General features: G+C 44.5%; 1 protein-coding gene across 1 annotated transcript; it reads left to right on the plus strand.

The window, feature by feature from the left end:
• Positions 1 to 1,446: 1,446 nt before the first annotated feature.
• Positions 1,447 to 15,633, plus strand: LOC119160048 (uncharacterized). Its single transcript, XM_037412794.2, has 4 exons — positions 1,447 to 1,695; positions 8,045 to 8,094; positions 11,990 to 12,094; positions 15,417 to 15,633. The coding sequence occupies exons 1-4, from the start codon at positions 1,632 to 1,634 to the stop codon at positions 15,519 to 15,521; spliced, it is 324 nt and encodes a 107-aa protein (XP_037268691.2). The 5' UTR covers positions 1,447 to 1,631; the 3' UTR covers positions 15,522 to 15,633.
• The last annotated feature ends 6,311 nt before the right edge of the window (positions 15,634 to 21,944 follow it).

Here is a 21,944-nt window from a genome sequence, read left to right on the forward strand (position 1 = left end):
CGTATACATGCCATAGAGATTGAACGTGATACAGCGCTAACCAAAGCAGACGTGCTCTGTCTCACGATGACGTGGAACGCCGCAAGACCAACAATAAGCGGCCATGAAGTGATCGCCACCAATGAGCGATCACGCTCGAAAGATAAAACGTGATCCTGTGTTTATCAAAGCAGACGTGCTCTGTATCACGGAAACTTGGAACGATGCAAGACCAACGATCAACGGCTACAAAGTGGTCGTGTGTAAGAAGGAAGCGTTTCGTTGCCTTCGCCGCCGACTCAGGGAGAGGTGGGAGAGCGTGGGAAATGAGGGAGAGAGGGACAGGGGTGCGCACGCGCAGTGAGATTGTGGATACCGCACGCCAAGGGACGAACAAAGCCCCGCCATAAGTTGCTTCGCATTTAAAAGTAAGTTCACTGGCGAGTCAGGATGGGTTGGGGGGCATACGTACGACAGAGACTTCCAAACGATGACAGGCAACATACCACTGCTCCTAAAGCTGAATGTATACAAGTACTGCGCGCTACCCTTTCGAACATATATGTATGGCTGGAGCTTGAAGGTAACAAAGAAACCCAAGAAAAAGTTAACGATCACGCAGCTTGCAGGAATAGGGATTATGTTTGGCGCCACCTTAAGAGGCCGGAATATAGCAGAATAATAGGGGAAAAACAGGGGAATAGATGTTCCATTAGACATCAAGATTAACAAATGGACCTGAGCCGGGCACGTAATACTTAGGACAAAGAACCAGTGGTAAGCTAGAGTGACGGAGTGGTTATCGGGAGGTGGAAACAGCCGTGACGGAAGCAAACTAGAGGTAGTAACGAAATCAGGAAGTTATCGATGAAAAAAAGGGATCTTTTTGGGAAAGCGTGGTAAGTTGAAAATAATTGGGACTGGGCTTTGGGGGGGGGGGGACTTTTTTGTGTGACGTGGGGGCCGGGATGGCAGATGCGGTCGAGTCTCATGTGTTCTTTGTGCCATGACAAAAATATTAGGGAGGGGGCGCAGGCTCAGTGTGCCACCCCTTAGCTACACCCATGATGTATTGTAAGTGGGAAGGTGGATGGCTAATCATATTTAAAATACGTTTTTTTTCACCTGGAACCACACCAAAGCACAGCGCTTTCACTAACAACGCTAGGTATCGGCGAAATGGAGTTGTATTATAGTTAATGTTTAAGAAAAGCAGCTGCAACGTGGCGAGAAAGCTCTTCTCGAAAAAAAAAAACAATGATGCAACCTTTTATATATCGCTGCTACACAATAAAATAAATCTTACAATGCTCTATTCCTGGGCGCATGCACGCCACCTGGACAACGCTGACTCGGCGCACATTTTTTCTTTGTTGCTGTTTTTTTCTCTCGCTTTCTCTCTGTCCGGCATGACGTTCCTACCATGCTTGTAGAACAAAAGCGAGTCATCGGGGCCAGATCGCAACAACATTCTCTGCACTTCGATAGGGCCAACCACAGTCGCGAAATTGAGCAAAAGAAAAAAAATCCCTAGGCGAGGCTGCGGGCAGAGATGGCAATACGCAGAACAATGCCGTCTGCCGACTTCACAGGCGCCGACGCAGCATAGCGCACTCTCTTGGGATGGTTGGCTGCCGGTGATCGAGGAGCTTATGAACGCCTTCTTTACCATGACAGCTGCAATGTTGCTGTTGTTGCTCTTGTCATTCTCGCTTGGTGAGTACAAATTGATAGTATCACTAACGTCACATGCTTGGCACACTTTTTGATGAACTTCAGACCTAAATCACGCCATTTATTTGTTTATTTCGATGCTACTTCGAACCAAAAGCAGCATAGCCATACTTGTCAACTCTTTGGAGTAGTTCGGCCAAAATTATCAAAATGTTTTATTAGCAATTGCTCCCTGTGATCGGCGGGGCCCCACCATAGGTTAGACATTACAATTGGCTTGAATTTGCCCTTAGAGGCGAATACAGTGTAAGACGTTCCAACGGATACGAACCCTTCTTATCAGAAAAGTCTGAGAAAAAAATCACCATCTCCTCCCGCTAAAGTTAACCGAGTGTAGATGCGAAGAAGCGGGCGCTGACGCTGACACGGGCGGCGGTGTTGACGCTGGCGCTCATCGCGACGTTGGCAGGAGAAAAACCTGCGGACCTGCAAAGTGAGCAGTGATAGACCAGTGTTTCCTACTGGAGCACGTCAATCAATGCTAATGGGCAATGCGAGACAGAAGACTCCGGTTGTACCCAGAGACCCACAGTCAGCTTTCAGTTAACGCGCACACTGGGAATGTTTGTTATTTAACGACGCACAGGACAAATGTTCCTCCGGCGCTACCTTGGAGGTCGAGATACAGTGCACATATACGGGTGTCCAGTAAACGATTGTGCAGCACGAGCAGTCGGTATTTTCAATGAAGAATGCTGAATTCGATAGAACATAAAGTGGTAGGTCCATGGGACGGCTTTATGCTCTCCCATAGTAGAGTACCAAGTTTTCTAAATCGTTATCTAGACACGCTTAGCATCGACATCTGTGAGCTGATGAGTAGGCGTCTTTCTGTTCTACCATAGCAGAATACCAAGTACTATGAGTCGTTATATACTTGCTCTAAACACTCGCTAGTAGATGATGCCTGCTTCGGTGTTACGAGGCGAGAGAAGGGGAGTAGAGGTGCATGCGCAATGGAGTTTTAAACGACGCGGGGAGGGAATGCCTCGAGGAGAAGGAGGAGGGAGTGAGCGCAGGTTAGCAGACGCACCCTGCTTCGGCGTTGCGAGGCGGAAGAGGGAAGAGCGTGAGAGAGGAGAGAGAAGGGGAGTGGACGAGCATGCGCACTAAAGGTGGTCACGCCGCACAGCGGATTGAGCTCGACCCTAAGCTGCTTCGCATCTAAAATACATATTCATGTAATACCACAAAAGGCCTCATTTAGTGCATTTGCAGCGTGGGTCTAGCGTTAGCAACAAGACGGAGAACGATTGACAACCCCGAATCTTTACATTTGCGCCACTCAGATACACTGTACTGTGACTCAACCTCGAAGCTGTTGGAGTCGAGTGCACAAAGGTTTTGCTCGTAATGGCTAAGTGTTAAAGTTTTCTACGCTTATAGTACGTCTTTAACGAAAAACCTATAGTACGACAGTGCTGAGTCAATCATGGGTAGGCAAACAAAAGTGAAGGTCACTCAGACTAAGTCGAGAAATATATCCTGCGCTTTAGACTCACTCGGACTCAGACTCACAGCTCGACATCAGACTGCGTGAGTTAGAGTGAGTCTGCTGACGAGTGAGTTGCAAACTAATGGAGTAATTACGGGCCCTGAACTTTTATTTTTGTGAGTAAAATAATACGCTGTTTCCATCTGTGCAAACTCTGCCTATAGCGTTAAGGTAATGCAATCACGAGAAAAGTGGAAAGAATAATACAATAATATGCGAGGTTTCACGTCCCGACACCACGATGTGATTATGAGAGATGCCATAGTGGAGGGCTCCGGAAATTTAGACCATTTGGTGTTCGTTGACGTGCACCGATATTGCACTGTATACACGGACCTTTACCAGTTCGCCTCTATCGAAATTCGACTGCCGCATACTAGATAGAACCCGCGATCCTAGCCACTGACCCGAAGAGGCTGACTGGAAAATGGAGAGAGAGAGAGAGATAAAGATGCCAGGAAAGGCAGGGAGGTTAACCAGACGCACATCCGGTTTGCTACCCTGCACTGGGGAAGGGATAAAGGGGAGAAAAGAGGTTGCAGAAAGATGAGAAGGTACACACAATCACGAGCACACTCGGGGAGCACACACAGTCTACAGGCGCTCGCTCAGGTTTGTTGACTTAAGGTAAAGTAGCAGTGCTTTAGTTGCTTTCTGCGCAACTGAGGCAGATGCCCAAATGGAAATAAAAAATAATAGTTGCAACCTTAAAGCACGAGAAGAAAGCCGAAAATTGTATGTTTCAGGGTTCGTTTTTCCTTGTTAGACACAATATTAACGAGACCTAACAGAGAATAACCTAACAGACAAACGTAAAGGGAAGTTACTAGACCTAATTGTAATGCAAATGTGCCGAAAGAAAAGTGAATGAAAAGATAACTTGTCACGGGCAGGGACATAACCTGCGACTTTCGAATAACGCGTCTGATACTCTACTGACTGAGCTACCACGGCAGCTGACCCGCTGTTCACTTTGTGGAGTATGCACTGACCTGGCCGTTTCGATAATGGTATCAATACCAAACTTCGTATGCCAATCATGACTGTATGAAGAACATGCCGCTGTTCACTTTGTGGAGTATGCACTGACCTGGCCGTTTCAGTAGTGGTATCAATACCAAACTTCGTATGCCAATCATGACTGTATGAAGAACATGTTTGACTAGTCATAACATGAAAATAATGATATGTAAGTCATGAATGTCATGATTTACATTTCATGGTCCTGCACCTTTTTCGGTTGCTTCGTTCACATGGCATGTTGCAAAACTGGTATGTTGAGACATGATTGCATGGCGAACACAAGCGGCAGACCATTACATGATAATCATGACATGCGTGTCATGTAACAACTTGACTTCATGCTGCGCTCATGATGCGCTCGACCGTTTCGCCAGCGTCACATATACCAAATTTGGTATTTCAGTACGTGAATAGATGACGAAAGTATGTGACTGGTGAAAACATGATAATCATGAGATACGTATCATGTAACAGCATCACCATATGCCACGCTCATGATGCGCTGGCGGCTGTTTCACTAGCTTCACTTATACCAAATTTGGTATTACGGGACGTGAACGGATGACGGAGGTAAGATACTGGTGCAAACATGATGAACATGAGATGCGTGTCATGTAACAACATGACTACATGCTACACTCATGATGCGCTCGAGGCCGTTTCACTAGCTTCACATGTGGCAAACTCGGTATTACGCGAGCGAACGGACGACATGGGTAAATGACACATACAAACATGATAATCACGACATGCGTGTCATGTAACAACATCACTATACATGCCACACTGATGATGCGCTCGCGGCCATTTCGCTAGCTTCACTTATGCCAAATTTGGTATTACGTGACCCCAGTGGATGACGAAGGTATGTGACTGGTGCAAACATGATAAACATGAGATGCGTATAATGTGAGAACATGACTACATGCCACAGTCAAGGCGCTAATACATTTCGACGTGACGCGGTGCGTGTGCTCGCCGGCGTTCATTTCGTCGTGTTATGCCGGCCTTGCCACGCCAGCCACCGGTCCTGCAATATACTCGCAGGCACGCGCCCCGCGGCGTTGCTTTGACGCATGCGCGTTTCAGCGCGTCCGGCGTCCCTCCGTCATGAAAAGAGGGAGACGCAGTGTTGTCTAGGTAACGCATCAGCGTGAAATGCAACATGTCGCATTTCGCGCCGGTTGCCGTCGGGCCGCGCCGACGGACGGTGGTCGCGCCTGGCGTCAGGCTTGAGTGTGCTCGAGTTTTGCTAACGTAGCGTCGCTGTGCCCAGCGTGCACGCGCGTCAACGCTACATTGGAGTACATTGGGCTGTTCATGATGTACTCGCGGCCATTTTGTTAGCTCCACATATACCAAATTTGGTGTTACGTGACGTCAATGGATGACAAAATATATGATTGGTGCAAACACGCGTGCCATGTAAGAACATGCAACGTACCACGCTCATACCTTGCTCGCGGCCGTTTCGCTAGCTCAACATATACTAAATTTGTTATCACGTGAGGTGAATAGATGACGAAGGTAAGTGACACATCTGAACATGATAACCATGACACGGAAGTCATGTACGGAATCATTTACCTCCACCTCGTAACGTTGTGCTGATTTTAAAGTTACATATCAACATTTCTCATTCGTGCTTCACATATAATCGATTGCCACTGTACGTTGTATCTGCGAATTGTTTTTCTAAACACACACTTGAGAGCGTCAGTCAGCGCTGCTAGTAGCCATGGTGGCGAGTGTGGAACACTTTTTATCAGTCTGTTCAGCGTCACGTAGCAGCTTAATCTATTACGAGCTGGCAGCTGACCAACAATCTCTCGAATACTACCTGAAGGCACAAAATATGCCACAACGAGACCCTCACTGTGAATGAAGGAAATAACTGTAGATTGAAGGGCTTGTTTCGATACAATAATAATGAGAGAACATTAAGGAGATCCAAGTGGTATAGGCAACGAACCCGTCAATCCATTTAGCTGGGCTGCTTGGTGTTGATTTAATGCTTCCGTAACACTAGCAAACACGCACAAAGACTGCACAGGAAACCACTTGACCGCTTCTCAGGGTGAACGACAAACGCTTGTTAAGAACACCTTAGTCGAAATTAAAGAAGAAATGGTCATGGGCATGAAATATAGCTATAAGGCAATATAACCGCTGGTCATTAAGCGTAACAGACTGGATTCCAAGGGGAAGCACGCGCACAAAGAGGAGGCGGAAGGTTAGGTGCCGGACGGAGTACGTTAGAAAGTTTTCTGGCGATAACCCGGCTACAGAAAACACAGGACGTACAGTAGCAATATTTGTTAACCCAGAAGCATCAGTGTTCCATGGTTTTTTTTTAATGGCCCGTCATAGCGTGAATAGCTTGCTCTATTCGTCATGATGTAGACGATGAATCTAAGACCTTTGTTCCGTGTAAATAGCGCATGTCGAGAGTTATCGGCTCACAGCCATTCGAGCCCGCGTTCGTAAGCGTAAATCGTGATGTTTTGATGGACAGTGAGAGTGGCGACATTAGGTACCTTGAGTATACCCAAAGTCGTGCTTCCAAAAGCAGCACGTATGCAACCAAATGACGTTAACATTTAATAAACTGCGCTACATTATTTGTGTTATTGGGGAGCTCCAACAGGAAAAGTTCGTTTGTATTTTCTGCACTTCCTCTCAGTCGAACTCACAATTAATGCTCTCCTTATGCAAGTGTCTGCCGTGGTGTAGCAGTGGTTACGGTGCTATAGGCTGCCGCTTCGAAGGTCGCGGGTTCGATGCCGACCGCTGCAGTAGCATTTCGATGGAGGCGAAGTGGTAGAAGCCTGTGTATTGTGTGATGCCAGTGCACGTCATAGAGAACACTGACAAACAACGTTTCCGGAGCCCTCCACTACGGCGTCTCACACGATGATATCGTTGGTTTGGGAAGTTGAACTAAGGACATTATCAAGTATTTTTGTAGTGCTGTTCGCTTTTTTTTTCTTCGCTATACTGATGTGTTGACCTTCAGGACTGCTTTCGATAATCTCTAGCGAACCCTTAGAGTGCTATTTAGAATAATAAGCTAAACATACGAACACAAAGAGTCGGTAAGGACGAACATAATCAACGCCTCGTTTTTGCCTATTTTGCCTATTATACTCTCCCTAATGACACCATTTGTACCAGTTCACTAATTAACAAGATACATTAGTGCGCAAAAACAGAACATTCTGTTTTGCATTTCGTTCGTCCAGTTCATAGTCCTTCCATAGGAATTATTACGGCAATGAGTAATCCATTGCGGCGAAATAACAAAGCTGGCAGGAGAATATAGCGGTGTTTTGGCAAGGAAACGTCCCACCCTAATGTCCATTTTTATGTTTTCTGAGCTCTGTTGGTATACATGTAACTAAGCATGCAGTCTATGGTGAGTTTGTTCACGAATACATGCAAAATGAAGGCTTCCTCTTCTTAGCTTTGTCTTTCCTTTTTTACGAGAGATGGTAAACTTACAATGCTAAAATCTGCGCAACAAAATATGCATACACTTACAACTCGAGTAGGTGCAGCCCATCATGGTAAAAAAAATGTCCTAGATGACCAACAAAAAAGGATAGAGCGCTAATCTGAGCTTTATTCGCAAATTGCGTCAAATATGTAGACTTGCGCGAGCACACAAGAAACACCCGAACGTATCGCCAAGACTAGACACCCCCATAACGGATCAAAGATTGATAGATGGTTCGCCTGATTACCAACACGCCCAATCCTCAACACTTGGGGACGTATGCGTGTCTTCAGTAATGTTATCTTCATATCTTCCAGTACAGGCAAGCAAGACAGACACCCCACAGCCCAACTGCACCGCAACATTTGTAAGTATATACAGCTTCTAGCAGAAATAAATGAAGGACTAACTCGGAAAGTCTTCTCGCGCGTTTTATTTTGTTTTTTTCTTTATGGAAAGTGTGTGTACGCCCATGTTCTCTGCCGTTCGAGATGGGTCGTTAAAGGGGCCCTCCGAAACTATTCAAGCCCCCATGTTTTATTCGTGTGTTGTGTAGACTAAAGCACAAAAAGACTAGTGCAGCAAAAACGGCAGTGATAAGGGCACGCAGTCTGAAGTTATTCGACTTAGAGAATTCAAAATACAAGAAAAAAAATGCTGACCCTCAACTTGATTTTCGCGGGGTCACTTAACCACATTTCACTCGCCCATGACGTCGGAAGTCTGCCCCAATGAAGTAAGCTGGAAGCGCCTACGCAGGGGAACCTCGCACCCCATTGTTGCTTTTTTTTTAAATAAAATTGACCTTGTGTCTGATGCCTGGCTTGCCAGAACGTGAGCGGGAGCTACTGTGTGGAAGCGAGGTATTTTCTGCAGTTTTTTTTTTGTTTCAATATTTTTGAGTCAATCCCTCCTCTCATTCTGAAAAGAGAGAGAAAATTATTTTAATGGAGAGCTGGAGAGGTTTGCCTGCTTTTTCACCTGACAGGCTACTCCAGGTGCCGCGTGATGACAATGATATGTACAATGATAAACACACAACACATACAGTTATATACACGTCACATAACACATACAGCCACTCACACGCACTGCACTATTTACAACGTTTCGTTTCGTACGAATGTCAGTAGCGCTTTTGGGGAGTCTAACGCACTAGAGCTGTTCTGCCATGGGCCTAGAATATTTTTCAACTGAAAGTTTGTGTCCTGCTGTATTTTTAAGGCCATCTTCAGAGACTGTCTTTGTGATTCGTGTATCGTGCACTCACAGAGAACATGACTGATGTCTTCAACGACGTTACATTTGGCACGAAATTCTGGCTCGGACAGTCCAATTTTGTTCCTGAAGTAATTCCCGTATTCAACGTTTAATAGGATGCGCTGTAAACATTTTTCATCTTGCCTATTAAGATTTCGTGGCATTCTGAAGCGACATGATGGATCGATCTTGTACAGAGGCCCATACTGTTGGCTAGGGTCTGTCCAGAAGGAATGCTGGAGGCGCCAGGCGTGTGCCAACAAGGCGTTGCTGTGTCTTGCCTCGAGGAAGGTATCTTGACAATTTCTGCTGAAGTGTCATGTCCAGCTTTGGCAGCGTCATCAGCCCGGATGTTGCCTTGTATTCCATAGTGAGCAGGTATCCAATGCAGAATAATGGGGTGATATAGGTCACAGGCTTTCTTGCATATGTGCTTGATGTCCGTGACGAGTTGGTCCTGTGTACATGGAGACTTCAGCGACTGCCGCGCTGCTCTTGAGTCAGTGAAGATGACCCAGGACTCGGCTGTCTGGTCCACGATGTAAATAATGACAGCCCGCAGTGCAGCCTGTTCTGTGGCTGTAGATGAGGTGCAGTGAAAGACTGGCAGAGATGGTGACATTGGCAAATGGAATCCAGACGCCAATGGTGGATGATGTAGACGTAACAGAGCCGTCAGTGTAAATATGACGATGTAGCAGTTTTCTAAATGCTCTAGAGTGAAATATCTGAGTGCTGGTCCGGGTGTGCGTCTCTTGCTCTTGAACCCAGACACGAAGGTGACTATGGTACACGAAGGAGTTTTCCACGATGGTTTTGTCTGTATTGATACTCCTGATAGTGTAGCGGGAGGAGGCTCCGTACAGGACTACTGTCTGAAGCATGCGGATGATCCGGCACTCTGGTGGCATAACGCAAGTGGACTTGAAGAAACTCCTGCTGCAGAAGAACAGGAGCTGAAAGGCGCCTACTTTCAGCAAAGGTTCCAATGCTTGATGTGTTCTTTGGTAGGCCAAGGCACACCCTTAGGGCATTAATAAATAAAAATTTGCTTGAGCTCCAGTCAGTGCTTGTATGTTGGTTCGAGAAATCGCAGAAAGGCTGAAACGCAAAAGACCTCCGCAGAGAGCGGTATACATTCGTAACATAGCATTAACGGAACAGCCACCGGCATTGTGGAATTATGGAGTGGAAACTATGGAATGACCAGAACAGTGAGGTACTGTTGACCATTCGCGCGCTCTTCGGTGAGCCACCCGACGAACAACAATTATCAATAGTGCACTGCACTCCTACAACAGCACACGTGCGAAAAGAAACAGCTCGCAAACTCCAAAAATAAATAAAAGGGAAGAGAGAAACTCCAAAAATAAATAAAAGGGAAGAGAGACAGAGGTCTTTCGTATTGACATCCGACCCACGCAAGCCTAAAATCCAGTGGCGAAATCGCAGCCAGCGTCATGGTCGTGCTTTGAAATCGCAGTGTTTTTTTTTGTATGTACAAGTTCGTACATACAAAATTTTCCAGTCCAAGCTCATTGCTTTACCTAACTATTCTTAGCGTCGTTGTACACTTTAATGGAATTGTCGAGTACGCAAGCGAACATATATAACAGCACTGAAAGGGCCACAAATGAACACAAGGGTCCTAATTGCACGTTCGAGTACGCCTTTGAGAGCGTTGGCACAGCGGTCCCACGGTCGGGTAATGCGCAAATTAATATGCTGTAACACGCTGACTGCAAACAGACAAGAACGTAGCGTTATTATTGCGGTTTCGTTGACACCATATTTAGCGGGCTTACTGTCGCGATATATTTAGCGGGCTTACTGTCGCGATAAAGATTAGTTGTACATAAATTAGATTTTCAAGCTTTGCTGGTACACTTCGGAAACAACTATTTTAGTCCAGTCTGATAACAAGTCCGAACTCTATCCGCGGATCCTGCCCTCGTTCAATTAAGTACCAAACATGTAAGGGCCATTGACATCAATGCGACGCCATGGATTTCCCGTTAATTTCGCCACGGTCGTATTTTCACGTGTATACATTCTTAGGTTTTGAAAACGTCACAAATAAGGTTTCTCTGTTTTATTTGTTGCTTGCTTTAACTTCACCATAAAGTGCTACTAAGATTTAATTGTCCTTATTCCGTACAAAAGCAAAAGTGGAAGTTAAATGTTACGCAGCAAGACCGAGCTTTACTTTGCCATCCTAACCGATAAACAAAAATTTGGTAAACTGCAGTGAATGTACTTCGCTTGACAAATATTTGAATAGAATTGCACAGGTGTGGTTGGAGGTTACGACGTCAAAGGAAACTGTTGAAAACTTAAAATTGCAACATTTGTTTTTCCTTAATAACAAATCATCCCTATGTGCTCACAGTAATAGCGGCATATTCAACCTAGAACTTTGTGATATTGAGTAGCCGAGGCAATATGCACCTCAACCTCTCCACAGCAAAACAGTTAAAACAGAACAGAACACCATTTTGATGTTTTTTTATGTTTTTTGTTTCATTGATTCACATTGTGTTTTGATCCCTGGAGCACTAGAATAATCAAGTTATTTATCTCCACTCCGAGTGATTGCTTAATAAAGAACTATTAAAAATAAATATTAGAAACAAATATATTTCATATGATATTTACTTCAATATCCTCATGGTGGACTGTACGTTTGAAATGATATTGTATTACCTTCTATTATATATGTTCGCTTATTTGCAGCTTTTCAAGCTAATCTTTATTAACTTGCGCCTGCTCGTTTCTGCAGCTGCTAATAGAGCATCACGGCAAACTATATTAAATGGAGCGAAAGTCGCGATTCAACAAAATTACATTTATATTCCGTAGTATCTCTTGAACGTTCTACCCCTCGCCCGCAAGCAATAGGGACGCTTGAGTGTTGCCAACCAGTTAATACATGTCTCCACGAGAGTAAATGGTAAAACTAAGTGGGCCCGTTCCGCTTAATTACCCCGTTTCTTTCTTTTCAGAAAATACCCATGCGCCGATGCAAGGTGATTTGCCTCACAAGATTCGCCGCTCGCTTCGTTCCCATCTTCAAAATTGTAAACAAGCCTGACGGCACGAGATGCGATGTAAGCCCTCCATCCAAGCAATCGTACAAGCTATAAGAGAGATGTAAAGATCACTGGTGTATCCAGGGTTGTGAGAGTGTTATTTCCCCCCTCCTCATTTGAAATGATTCAATTTCGCATGCGTGTATGTACACGTGGTATCGGCGTCAAAAGACAGTGAACAGCGGCAACCATTTTCAGTGCGTGCCCTCATTTTATCCTCACTGACAGGTGCGCGCATGTGGTTCGGCAGTACTGCAGCGCGTATATGCGCGCCTGTCCATGGTGATCGACGAACCCTATACCACAGAAAATGCTTGCCACTGTTCGGGTTTCATTTCACACATGCAAACGTAAACACATACATAAAGTACGGTTGAACTCGCTAAAATAAATGTCCGGCTGCACTACTGTAAAAACAAAGCATAAAACGTCACAGCGGTAAAAAGAAAAGTATTTCCGCAAAGTCAACAGTTCAATAACGAGGCCTGTCTACGGCCCCGAAAAAGACAAGCCTTTTTTTTCTTTTTTATTATGGATATACTAAATATGCAAAAAAAACACACACTGGAACATACATAAACAGGGTTCGAAATAAATTTCACCCCTGACATTTTACAGAAAAGAGTTCATTTCTGGAAATGTTGATTCTAACGACACTCCTGATCACTAATTAAGAAGTATATGATGCATGTCAACGAACTTGGACATATATAGCCCGAAAAACCTATGCCGTCACTGATACATAGTCTAATATTAGTATTTGTATTTTTATATCCGCATGTCTGTATGGGTACAACTAAATTACAGACACGACATACCATAAATCACCCTGATTCGTTCTTTCTTCTCTTGCTGTAACATATAATATATATATATATATATATATATATATATATATATATATATATATATATATAACGGCTAACATTAAAAGAATATGTTCATATGATACAAACATCACTGTTTAGAATCTGGCGTCTTTTGTAGCCTGAGTGCTGCTTTGACACCTTAAATTAAATTAGAAAACGAGACTTCCGGGGCACCCCTACACTGAAAAAGCAGCAGCGTTCACGTCGACATGTTGTGAAGCGCGTTGGTCAAATATATCCCAGGAAAGTGTTCTTACAGTGCACGAATATTTTGTGCATCATGAAAAGGAAAACAATGAATTTATTGCCTACTACGGCAATGGGCAACTTAGTTTACTAAGAAAACACGTGAACAGAACACATACGGTTCTCTGTGGTGCACTTTAGCGCAGTGCCAATGGATCTCGCCAATAAGGCTACTATTTTTTAGCTTGATCCAAATGTTTAGCGGCGATACGACAACGGGCTCAATGGCGGTGGTCATGAAGGTAACAACTTTACTGAAAATTCTAGCAAATACGTGGCTTGAGCCTGTAGGCCACCCCCTAGGAGGCCCTTAGAACCTGACTGTGAGCCGCCTCATGGCTGAATAACCCACATGCAGTTGGTACGTACGGCTTTATAATTATGGAGTACTATGTACTGGTGGCACAAAACAAGCTAACAGTTGTGTAAGCTAACACTTGTGTTATGTGCTGTTTTTCTTTCACTTTCATCTTTCTCTTTTCTATCTTTCGTTCCCCTCTTCTCTGTTCTCATGTACATAGTAGCAAAGCTGCTTTCCTGACCTTGTCAACCTCCACGCCTTTTCTCCTCTACTATTTATCTTTTTCTTAACTTATTAAACACATCAGTATTACGAGAGTGACGGCTGCGAGCGCACCTATGGTAGATGAGAAAGATGAACGATGCCGCATTCGCAGCTCGCGCTCAGGGACCGCTGACTGGCAGTCGCAACCAAGAGTTGAGCGAGTTATGACGAGTCCCTTTCTGCCTCAGTCTCGTCCCTAAAAGCTTCCGGCCTAGCCACTGCCTGAAACCCTACTCTCTACTGTATAAGAATGTAACAGTAAAGTTAAAGGACGTCCCCTCTGCGAAATATTTTAACGCTGACGATTCAAAGGTTGTAGGCAGAAAACAAAGCTTAAACCAATAGTCTTCCTGTGTAGATTGAATATTTTGTGCACCTGATTTCTCAGAAAAGTAGAGCTGGAATTCAAACCACTCTGGACTACTCGAGAGCATGCTCCTTATTGTTCTCAAACTCTTGCTCAAGGTTGTTCTAGATATAGACCGGGCTCAACCGTGCGGACTGCACTTCCTGAAGATCACGCGCCTTGGGCGCATTAGCGTATTAGCGTACGCCTGAGGTATATTCACGACAGCCCTGATTTTATGGCATATTTGGGCATGGAAGGAACGAAGAAGAACAGGAAAAAAGGCAGGGAGGGAGGTTAACCAGGCACAGGTCCGGTTGGCTACCCTACGCTGGAGGAGTTGGAACGGGGAGTATAAAAATGAGAGAGAGTGAGAGAGGAGAGGAGAGAGAGAAAAGAAAGAGACGAAAAAATTGTGAGTAAATGGGCTGACGCGTACTAAAGACAAAGGCGTTCCGATAGGCCCGTAGTCCTCAAAAAGCCAAAAAGGGGGCTTTGACTGTCTATTGAGACGAATAAAGACGAGGACGGTGCTCCAGCAGCATCTGGCTCAGAAAGTGGCTGATAGTCCCATTGCCGCGACGCGTCAGAAAGTTTACACCTAGAGGCAAATCGATGGCAACGACATAGCAAATGATCGATGTCATTCTCCGTGCCGCAGTCCTCACATGCCGCACTGTCGGTCACTCCAATCAGAGTTGACATCCCGCCTATGAGGTTGCAAATCTGCGCCACAAGCGATATACATCAATCGACTACCCACGATTACAAGTTACACTATCATGCGGATGAACAGGCACGCATTCCCACCCTTCCTACCAACTAGTACAACAGGCAAATAATAGTTGCAAAACTACATCATCAGTGTATAGTCACTCCTCTAGCGTAGCTCCAATGCATCAGGTACCAACCTTGAGAAGTCACGCAATTACGCTCTTAAAGAAACCGTCAAAGTGGTGGGAAAATGTTAGCAGCAGCATTCCAAGTATTCTACCATAAAAAATGACAGGCAGTTTTTACAGTGTATAGGTTCATTGTGGAAAGAAGCACAGATACGCCATTTGACTACCGGTATAACACAACCTGTAGGAAGGCGTTTGTTAGTGTGCAAAAAAGAAAGTAAGAGTTGTACTCTAGCATTACGTTCTTTACACAAATAGCTATGGCATATGTTTATAAGAAGGCATCGCACTTATAGCACTGCAGTGTGTTCGTGACTTTCACAAGAGGTGTCTCGGTGCAACATTGAGCGGTGTAAAACGCACCACTGACAACGTTTCAAATAGCACTTTTCTTTTTTGTCTTTTCTCGCAGAGATTGCTGTCCGGAATGAAAGGCCGTTGTGAAAAAGGAAGATGCGTGCTTGCTGGCGTGCTGGGTTTCTTTATTAATAAAACTCCTCTGAAGCACATCGGATAATTAAGTGATTTTGCACGCAATTAAGGTATGTCGCAGACAAAGAAAACCTGATGTTTGCATCTGAACTTGAAAAAGTACACTGTAATAAAGCCTTTCTTGTTTTGTTAGCTCACTGCTGTCTTTCACCCATATTCCTTTTTCTGAGCAATGGCGGCTTACTTTGTTGACGTTTGTATACCTTAGGCGACCTGACTCATTTGTAAGAGTGAAATCCGAAACCAACCAGGTGTTCCTGTTGACTGAATGTTCAAAGCAACAAAAGGTCTTCGCATGCCGCGGCAGCAGTACTGAATGGCATTTAAAATTCTCTCCGTGGAGCTTATTTCATTCAGAAACCATCGTCGCTTAAAGCATCGCAAGTGATGCGCTAAATCTCTACAAAAGTGCGCAGACTAATAAGACCCAATGAAAACGATATAACTTGAATATCCGGTCTGATTTATGGATCGTGGATTACGGAACACGTGTGCCACCGGTGCTGCATTTTCCGAAACGAGACATCAGTAACGTATTCTTGTTATGGGAGCTTCTTGTCTAATTACGATTTCAATATGAGAAAAGCCGATGGCTATGCATGAGAGGAGACATCTTCGAAAAATGTAAAACTGTAGTTTTTTTTTTTTTAAGGAATATACTTCCTTAGTGCGCAGGGAACGTTTGCAGCAAAACTGTAGTAGTTTGTTACGTGGACATTTACAGCGCTCTTCAATGTATAAAACGTTTATTGCTTTTTAAACGTCTCGGCGACGTGTCAAAGAGAATGTTTAAACGCGCCAAAGAGAACGCTTTTCGAAGAATGGAGCATAGTAATCAAGGAGGTTTCACAAAATCCACTCAAAATCTCTGAACCTCTTATATTAAATCATGGAGCTTTGGGGCTGTTACTTTAGCGCAAACTTGAAAAAAAAATGCGACGAACACACGTCTTTCGTTTCTAAAGTTTGCGCTCAAGAAACACCAATGAATTACAAGCAAGGCCAAACATGTACACTGCTAATACTTTGCTGAAATATTCATAAATAGTGAAAGGGACGAACAAGTTGAGCTTGTTGGCAATCCAGATTGCCAGACGCTGGCCTAGCGTGCTTGTAGACAATACCTGAACGAAGCAAACAATCATCAAACTATCAACCATCCGCAAAATATATCTGTAGTGTAGCGTCAATGGCACTAGAAATAATAGACCGAAAACTGAAGAATTGATAGCTGGGCTAGGTGGCAAATGATTGGTGAGCGTCTCGAACACGGCGCTGATGCGACCAGACACCCACGACCCATATTCACAAAAACGTCTTACGCTAAAACTTTTCGGGAGAGAATACTTTAGCCAATTCTGATGCGGGGTATATCATTAGCGATGCCGACTGACCAATGGGAAAACGCAGCTACGAACGAGAAGTTTTGTCTATTCGGCCCCAAACGCATAGAGGACAATTTGAAGTACTGTGGTGTCTCCTTAACTCTTTTCTTCTAGTGTCCTTGTCGTATTTGACCTGTGTTCAAGCCGTTAGAAACATCGTCTTAAGTTGTAACTATGGACGGGCTATACACCACCACCGAGAAGCTAGAAACCATAAGAACACTTGTTGCCGCATTATGATACACTTCAAGAGGGAGGCATTGAACTAGTCTTAACAAAAGAAGCTGCACGAGGTTCTGACTTGAAAAAAAGAAATTTCATATCACTTAAGATATTCAGCAACATATAAGAGAACAATCGCGCAAAGTTCTTGGCATTCGACTCTGTAGGTTTCTTTCGTTATGTGCGCTGCCTGCCCCCTGAAACAACTTTAAGAAATAACCGCCCCTTTCATTCGTGCTGAAGTTCAGACAACTAAAGAAATCAAGACTTTATTTAGAACGCGACAGCTGCAGCACATTAAATGCAAAGATGGAGCTCAGACACGCCAAGCTGAAACGTGGTTAGTGCGCACGCAGTGACGCTGAGAACCTTCGGTGCGAATTCTGCGATAGAAAAAAAAAGGAAGCCGTAGTAGGCTTATATAACTTTATGAAATATCACCTCGCCTTTTGAGAAAATTTATTCCGCCACGACACCGTGGCGCTTTCTGGACAATATTTCGTTCCCGCGATTGCCTACATCTTTCTCGTCACTGCTTTGGGCGCTCTTCTCATGTTGATGCTTTTCAGCTAGATTTTATTTTTTTTTTATTTTTCGTAAAGTTTGAAATACCTCCACAAGCTTGCAGAGAGATTCAGCTACATCTGGGTTTAATTTCACAATGAAATTTGTATTTCGTCATTGTTGTGACAGCTTTTAAACTAGTATTGTTCCTTTTATTTTCTCGTTAACAAAAATCCTTGGGAAGTGTCGGTGCTCTTATACAACGTCAGCTATATACCTGTCTTAAAGATAATAGTATGCGTGAAAATTACTGCAATGAAAAAACATTGGAAATTATCTGTGTGACAGTTGACGGAAATCGGTCGAGCCAAAATCACAAAATTTAAGTCCATGCACCCGCGTAGCAACACCAAAAACAATAAAGCCTCAAATAAACTCCAGTCACCTAACACTGTAGTTCGTATGCAATTATGTCGCACGTATGCCGGTTATGATAAAAATAACGGTATATGTTATGCACACCCACATAAACACACTGAGATAAGCAAGTCCAAACACAGGGTCGTGCTACAAGTTGCTCCTTTGTTAATTATTACGTGTAGGCCAATTGTTACGTTGTTGATTTCTCGAGTTTCTTTAAGTGACATACAATATGCTTCCGTTTCATTTTCCTGCAAGTTCTGATTATTTCGGGGCAATTATTTCGAACGCACAATTCAGTGCGCAGAACTTCAAATACGAACTACTTATGAATCTAAGCTAAATTAAGATTCGAAGCTCTCATTTGTAATTAGCGAAGTTTTTACATCACCCTGGTACAGTTTACAATTTAACTGGCAGCATGTCTAAGAACTGGCTAACCTCCCTGTCCTCCCGCTTAATCTTTTCTCCTCCTTCACTGGCAAATATATAATCTTTACTTCGTATGTCATGAATCGTTCGCATAATTTTGCTTCGGAATTTAATGTTTTTAGCTAACGTGGTTGCTTGGGCGAGTTGGTACGACATTATTCACGTAAAAACGGCGCCAATAACGCTGTTTGTCTCCTTCTTTACTTGTCCCTCGTTGATGGCGCTATTTTTATGTGAATTAATGTTTTTCTTTCGTTGATTGCACTGCAAATTGTGATGTCGTCATCATCGTTTCTTGCTTCTGTTGTCGTCGTCATCGTAAAATCGTCATATGCAATGCACGGGTAAGGGGGTTCCCTTTAAATCACCTGACAGGGGGACGCAAAGCCTTCCCACACACTGAATTGGGGGGGGGGAGGAGTGTTGTGATGAACATTCTTCACCCACCCCCCTTTAAGCGCAACACTGTGCACTTCTAAATAGTGTACAGAACCCTTCTTTGCAGAAAAGAGAAAAGAACAAAATAGACCTCATACGCTCATAGAGTACCATTATGTTTTCTTTCACTTAATTTTTTTCTGTCTCTCGAACGCTATACAATTATTTCGATTCCGATGAACACGCCGGACACAGAGAAACAACCTCGTGTGCGCACTCCTTGCATCGAGTGTGATTGACACCTGCTATACGCAATCCGCGCGAGGGTGTCACGCACCCCACCAAAGGTGAACGGAGACGCGTTGTTTTCGCCGTAAAAATTGCAGCCTCGTGAATAATGCGTCCAGGTACTCTATGCAGGCGCCAGAACCCTTCACTGAACAAGCACGGCAAGCGAACCCGCGCCGCAGGCCGCTTAACGGGCTTATACAAGCGACGTTTCGTTTCAACAAGTAGCCGGAAGCAAGGTGGCAATGCGAACCCACCGCCTCCATCGAAACTCCCTCGTAGCGGCAGCACCCACACATACCTTCGACCAACACCTGGTCTTCTTGTGTCTCATATCGTTTCTGTATGCATTCGTCAGGGCCCGTGTTTTATTTATTTATTTTTCGCCCATCGAGTTTGTACGGAAACCGACGACAACGGTTTCTCGGCAGCTGTTGCACGCCGCTTCATGCATTATATTGGTGAGCACGCGTTAAATCTACCCCGCAAGTGCGCCTTCTGTGTCGGCCATCGGCTGCAGAGGTCCCCGTGGATATCGTCACTGTATGGCGAGATGGCCCCGAGTTTCGTCATGCACCTGAGGGCAGCGTAGAGATAAACGTGACCGATCTTGAGGAGTTTACCACTTTTGACTTTCCAGCAGTGAAAGTGGAATCGATTTGCGTGCCTGCGTTGGTGCCGTGCGCTGCGGCCGCCATTCTATTGAAACCCCGCTGCTGCTTCCGGGAAACGCCTGCGGAGATGACGTGTTAAGTCGCCGAAAAGGTACGAAGAATAAGTTTGATTGGTCACAAGTTGGGCCCTAAATTTAGCGTGCTCTTGGAAGTCTGTGCTCTTCTTTCTCCTTCAGCTGTTTGCCTATGATGCGTGCGGTAGCTATATTATGTTTAATTAGAACTTCTGACAACGTCCTTTGTCTGACAAGATCTGACAAAAAATTCTGACGTCATTTGTCAGCCATCTGCAAACGTCAGCATACGTCATCCACGCACTAGCTCTTGTAGCACTTGCGTGTAACGATATCTACTTTTGTGGATTTATTGAACGAAGTTAATGTATTTAAGCGACAGCCTTATATGTCTCACCAAGCACGAAAATCGAACGACACGCTCCGTCAGCGGCATTGACACGAGGGATGAAAAAATCCCCGTCGCGTGATGCCGTCAAAGCACGAGTTCATCGTGACGTCCAAGATCAAGAAATTTTCTGACGTCATCACATAACGTGCCGTCAGATGGTGACGCCATCATATGACATGGATGCTTGGTAACGTGTGGTCAATCCCCGGAGGCAATGCTAAACAAAGAGAGTTGCAGAAAGCTTACGATGCCACCGATATCGTACTCGGGCATTGCAAAATAATGATAGTGTCAGAAAGCTTTCGAAGGATGGCGCGAAGCTTCAATACATTGACTTAGAAACGAAAGAAAAACAAAATGGCTTTCGCCTTCGAGTCGACCGAGACGGACGCATATGGAACCCTGAGAGGCTTTTTTTTTTTTTTGCTATTTCGGAAGGACTGAACTTTCAATATGGCTAGATCCGGTCCAGGACGCCTTTTCAATTCTGTGGATACGGCCTATCAGGCGTGGCTGGTCATCTGCACCACAGCGAAGCATGCCACATAATTTTTCCGTGTAGAGTTTGGAGTATATAAGGGAAGCTGACACGTTTCCTTCGACGATTCATGTAATACAGCCAATCATCTAACACTCCTCCACACTTTGTTCAAACTCTTTAAGGTATTCTGATACTTGTGTCATATGTAAACTCTGCGGTAATCCGAGTTGTTCCCAACCGAAACTCCAGACTTTCATCTAAGAATGCACTACGGAAAGTCTATCACTTCCTTGTTGACCTGCCTGCCCTGACCTGTCAGACTCAGATCAAGCCATTAGTCTGAGTTAGTCCAGGTGAATAATATTTTGGCAAGTTTGAGTCCGAGCGAGCCCGATTGGACTCAAAATTTTCAATTAGTCGGAGTCTGTGTGTGTTAAGTTGAAGAAAATGTCGAGTCTGAGCATGAGTACTTCTTCAGTGAGACTGATTGAGCTACACCTTCCATTGCAGACCTATGGTCATATCCATTCATCTTGAGCATTACTATAAGCGTTATGTCGCCTTACGTTTATGTTCCAGTTTATTCACACATATCTCCACGTACTATAGCGTCCATGCGCAACCTGAATATTTATTGATTAAAGGCATGAATGATGGGTGAAAGGTGCGAAATGGAATCCCGCTGAAAACATTTTCTCGGGAATCTCTTGATAAATATAGCTCTTGGGATTAGTATATTTCATAAAATTTCGTTGCTGGATTTAAAACAACTGATCACTCGTATTTGAAGATAAGAGGGGGCAGAAGAAGAAGAAGTAGATCTGTTCGGTCGCTGTTTTTGTGCAGTGTTCAATTTCTGCTCTTTTCTTGGACCATTACGCTGACATCCATTTCTCCGCGGTGTGACAACAAGACGTCGGGTGAAGACTTCGAGAACTCGGCGCCCTAGAGGTACGAGGTTCCTTCATCAAAGACTTGGCTAGTACGCGACCACTACGGTGGTTGGTAGCCATCGCCACGAGCCTTATGCTCGTCCAAGTGCGTTAAACTACATGAGTGAGACTGCGCAACACAATGAAAAGCCTGGGGGCTTACAGGTGCGCCCAAGCATCATAAAGCTGGCCCATTTGCTCATACACAACCGCGAAATGGCTCCAGCGAGCACAGCAGCAATGGAAGACGATGAAGCTGAGAGCAAGAAGCTTCGCTTAGAAGAGAATCCCTTCGACGATAAAACGTCAACCTATTACCTAAGTGAT

The sequence above is a fragment of the Rhipicephalus microplus genome, chromosome 3 (assembly GCF_043290135.1).
Source record: "Rhipicephalus microplus isolate Deutch F79 chromosome 3, USDA_Rmic, whole genome shotgun sequence".
Lineage (NCBI taxonomy): Eukaryota > Metazoa > Arthropoda > Arachnida > Ixodida > Ixodidae > Rhipicephalus > Rhipicephalus microplus.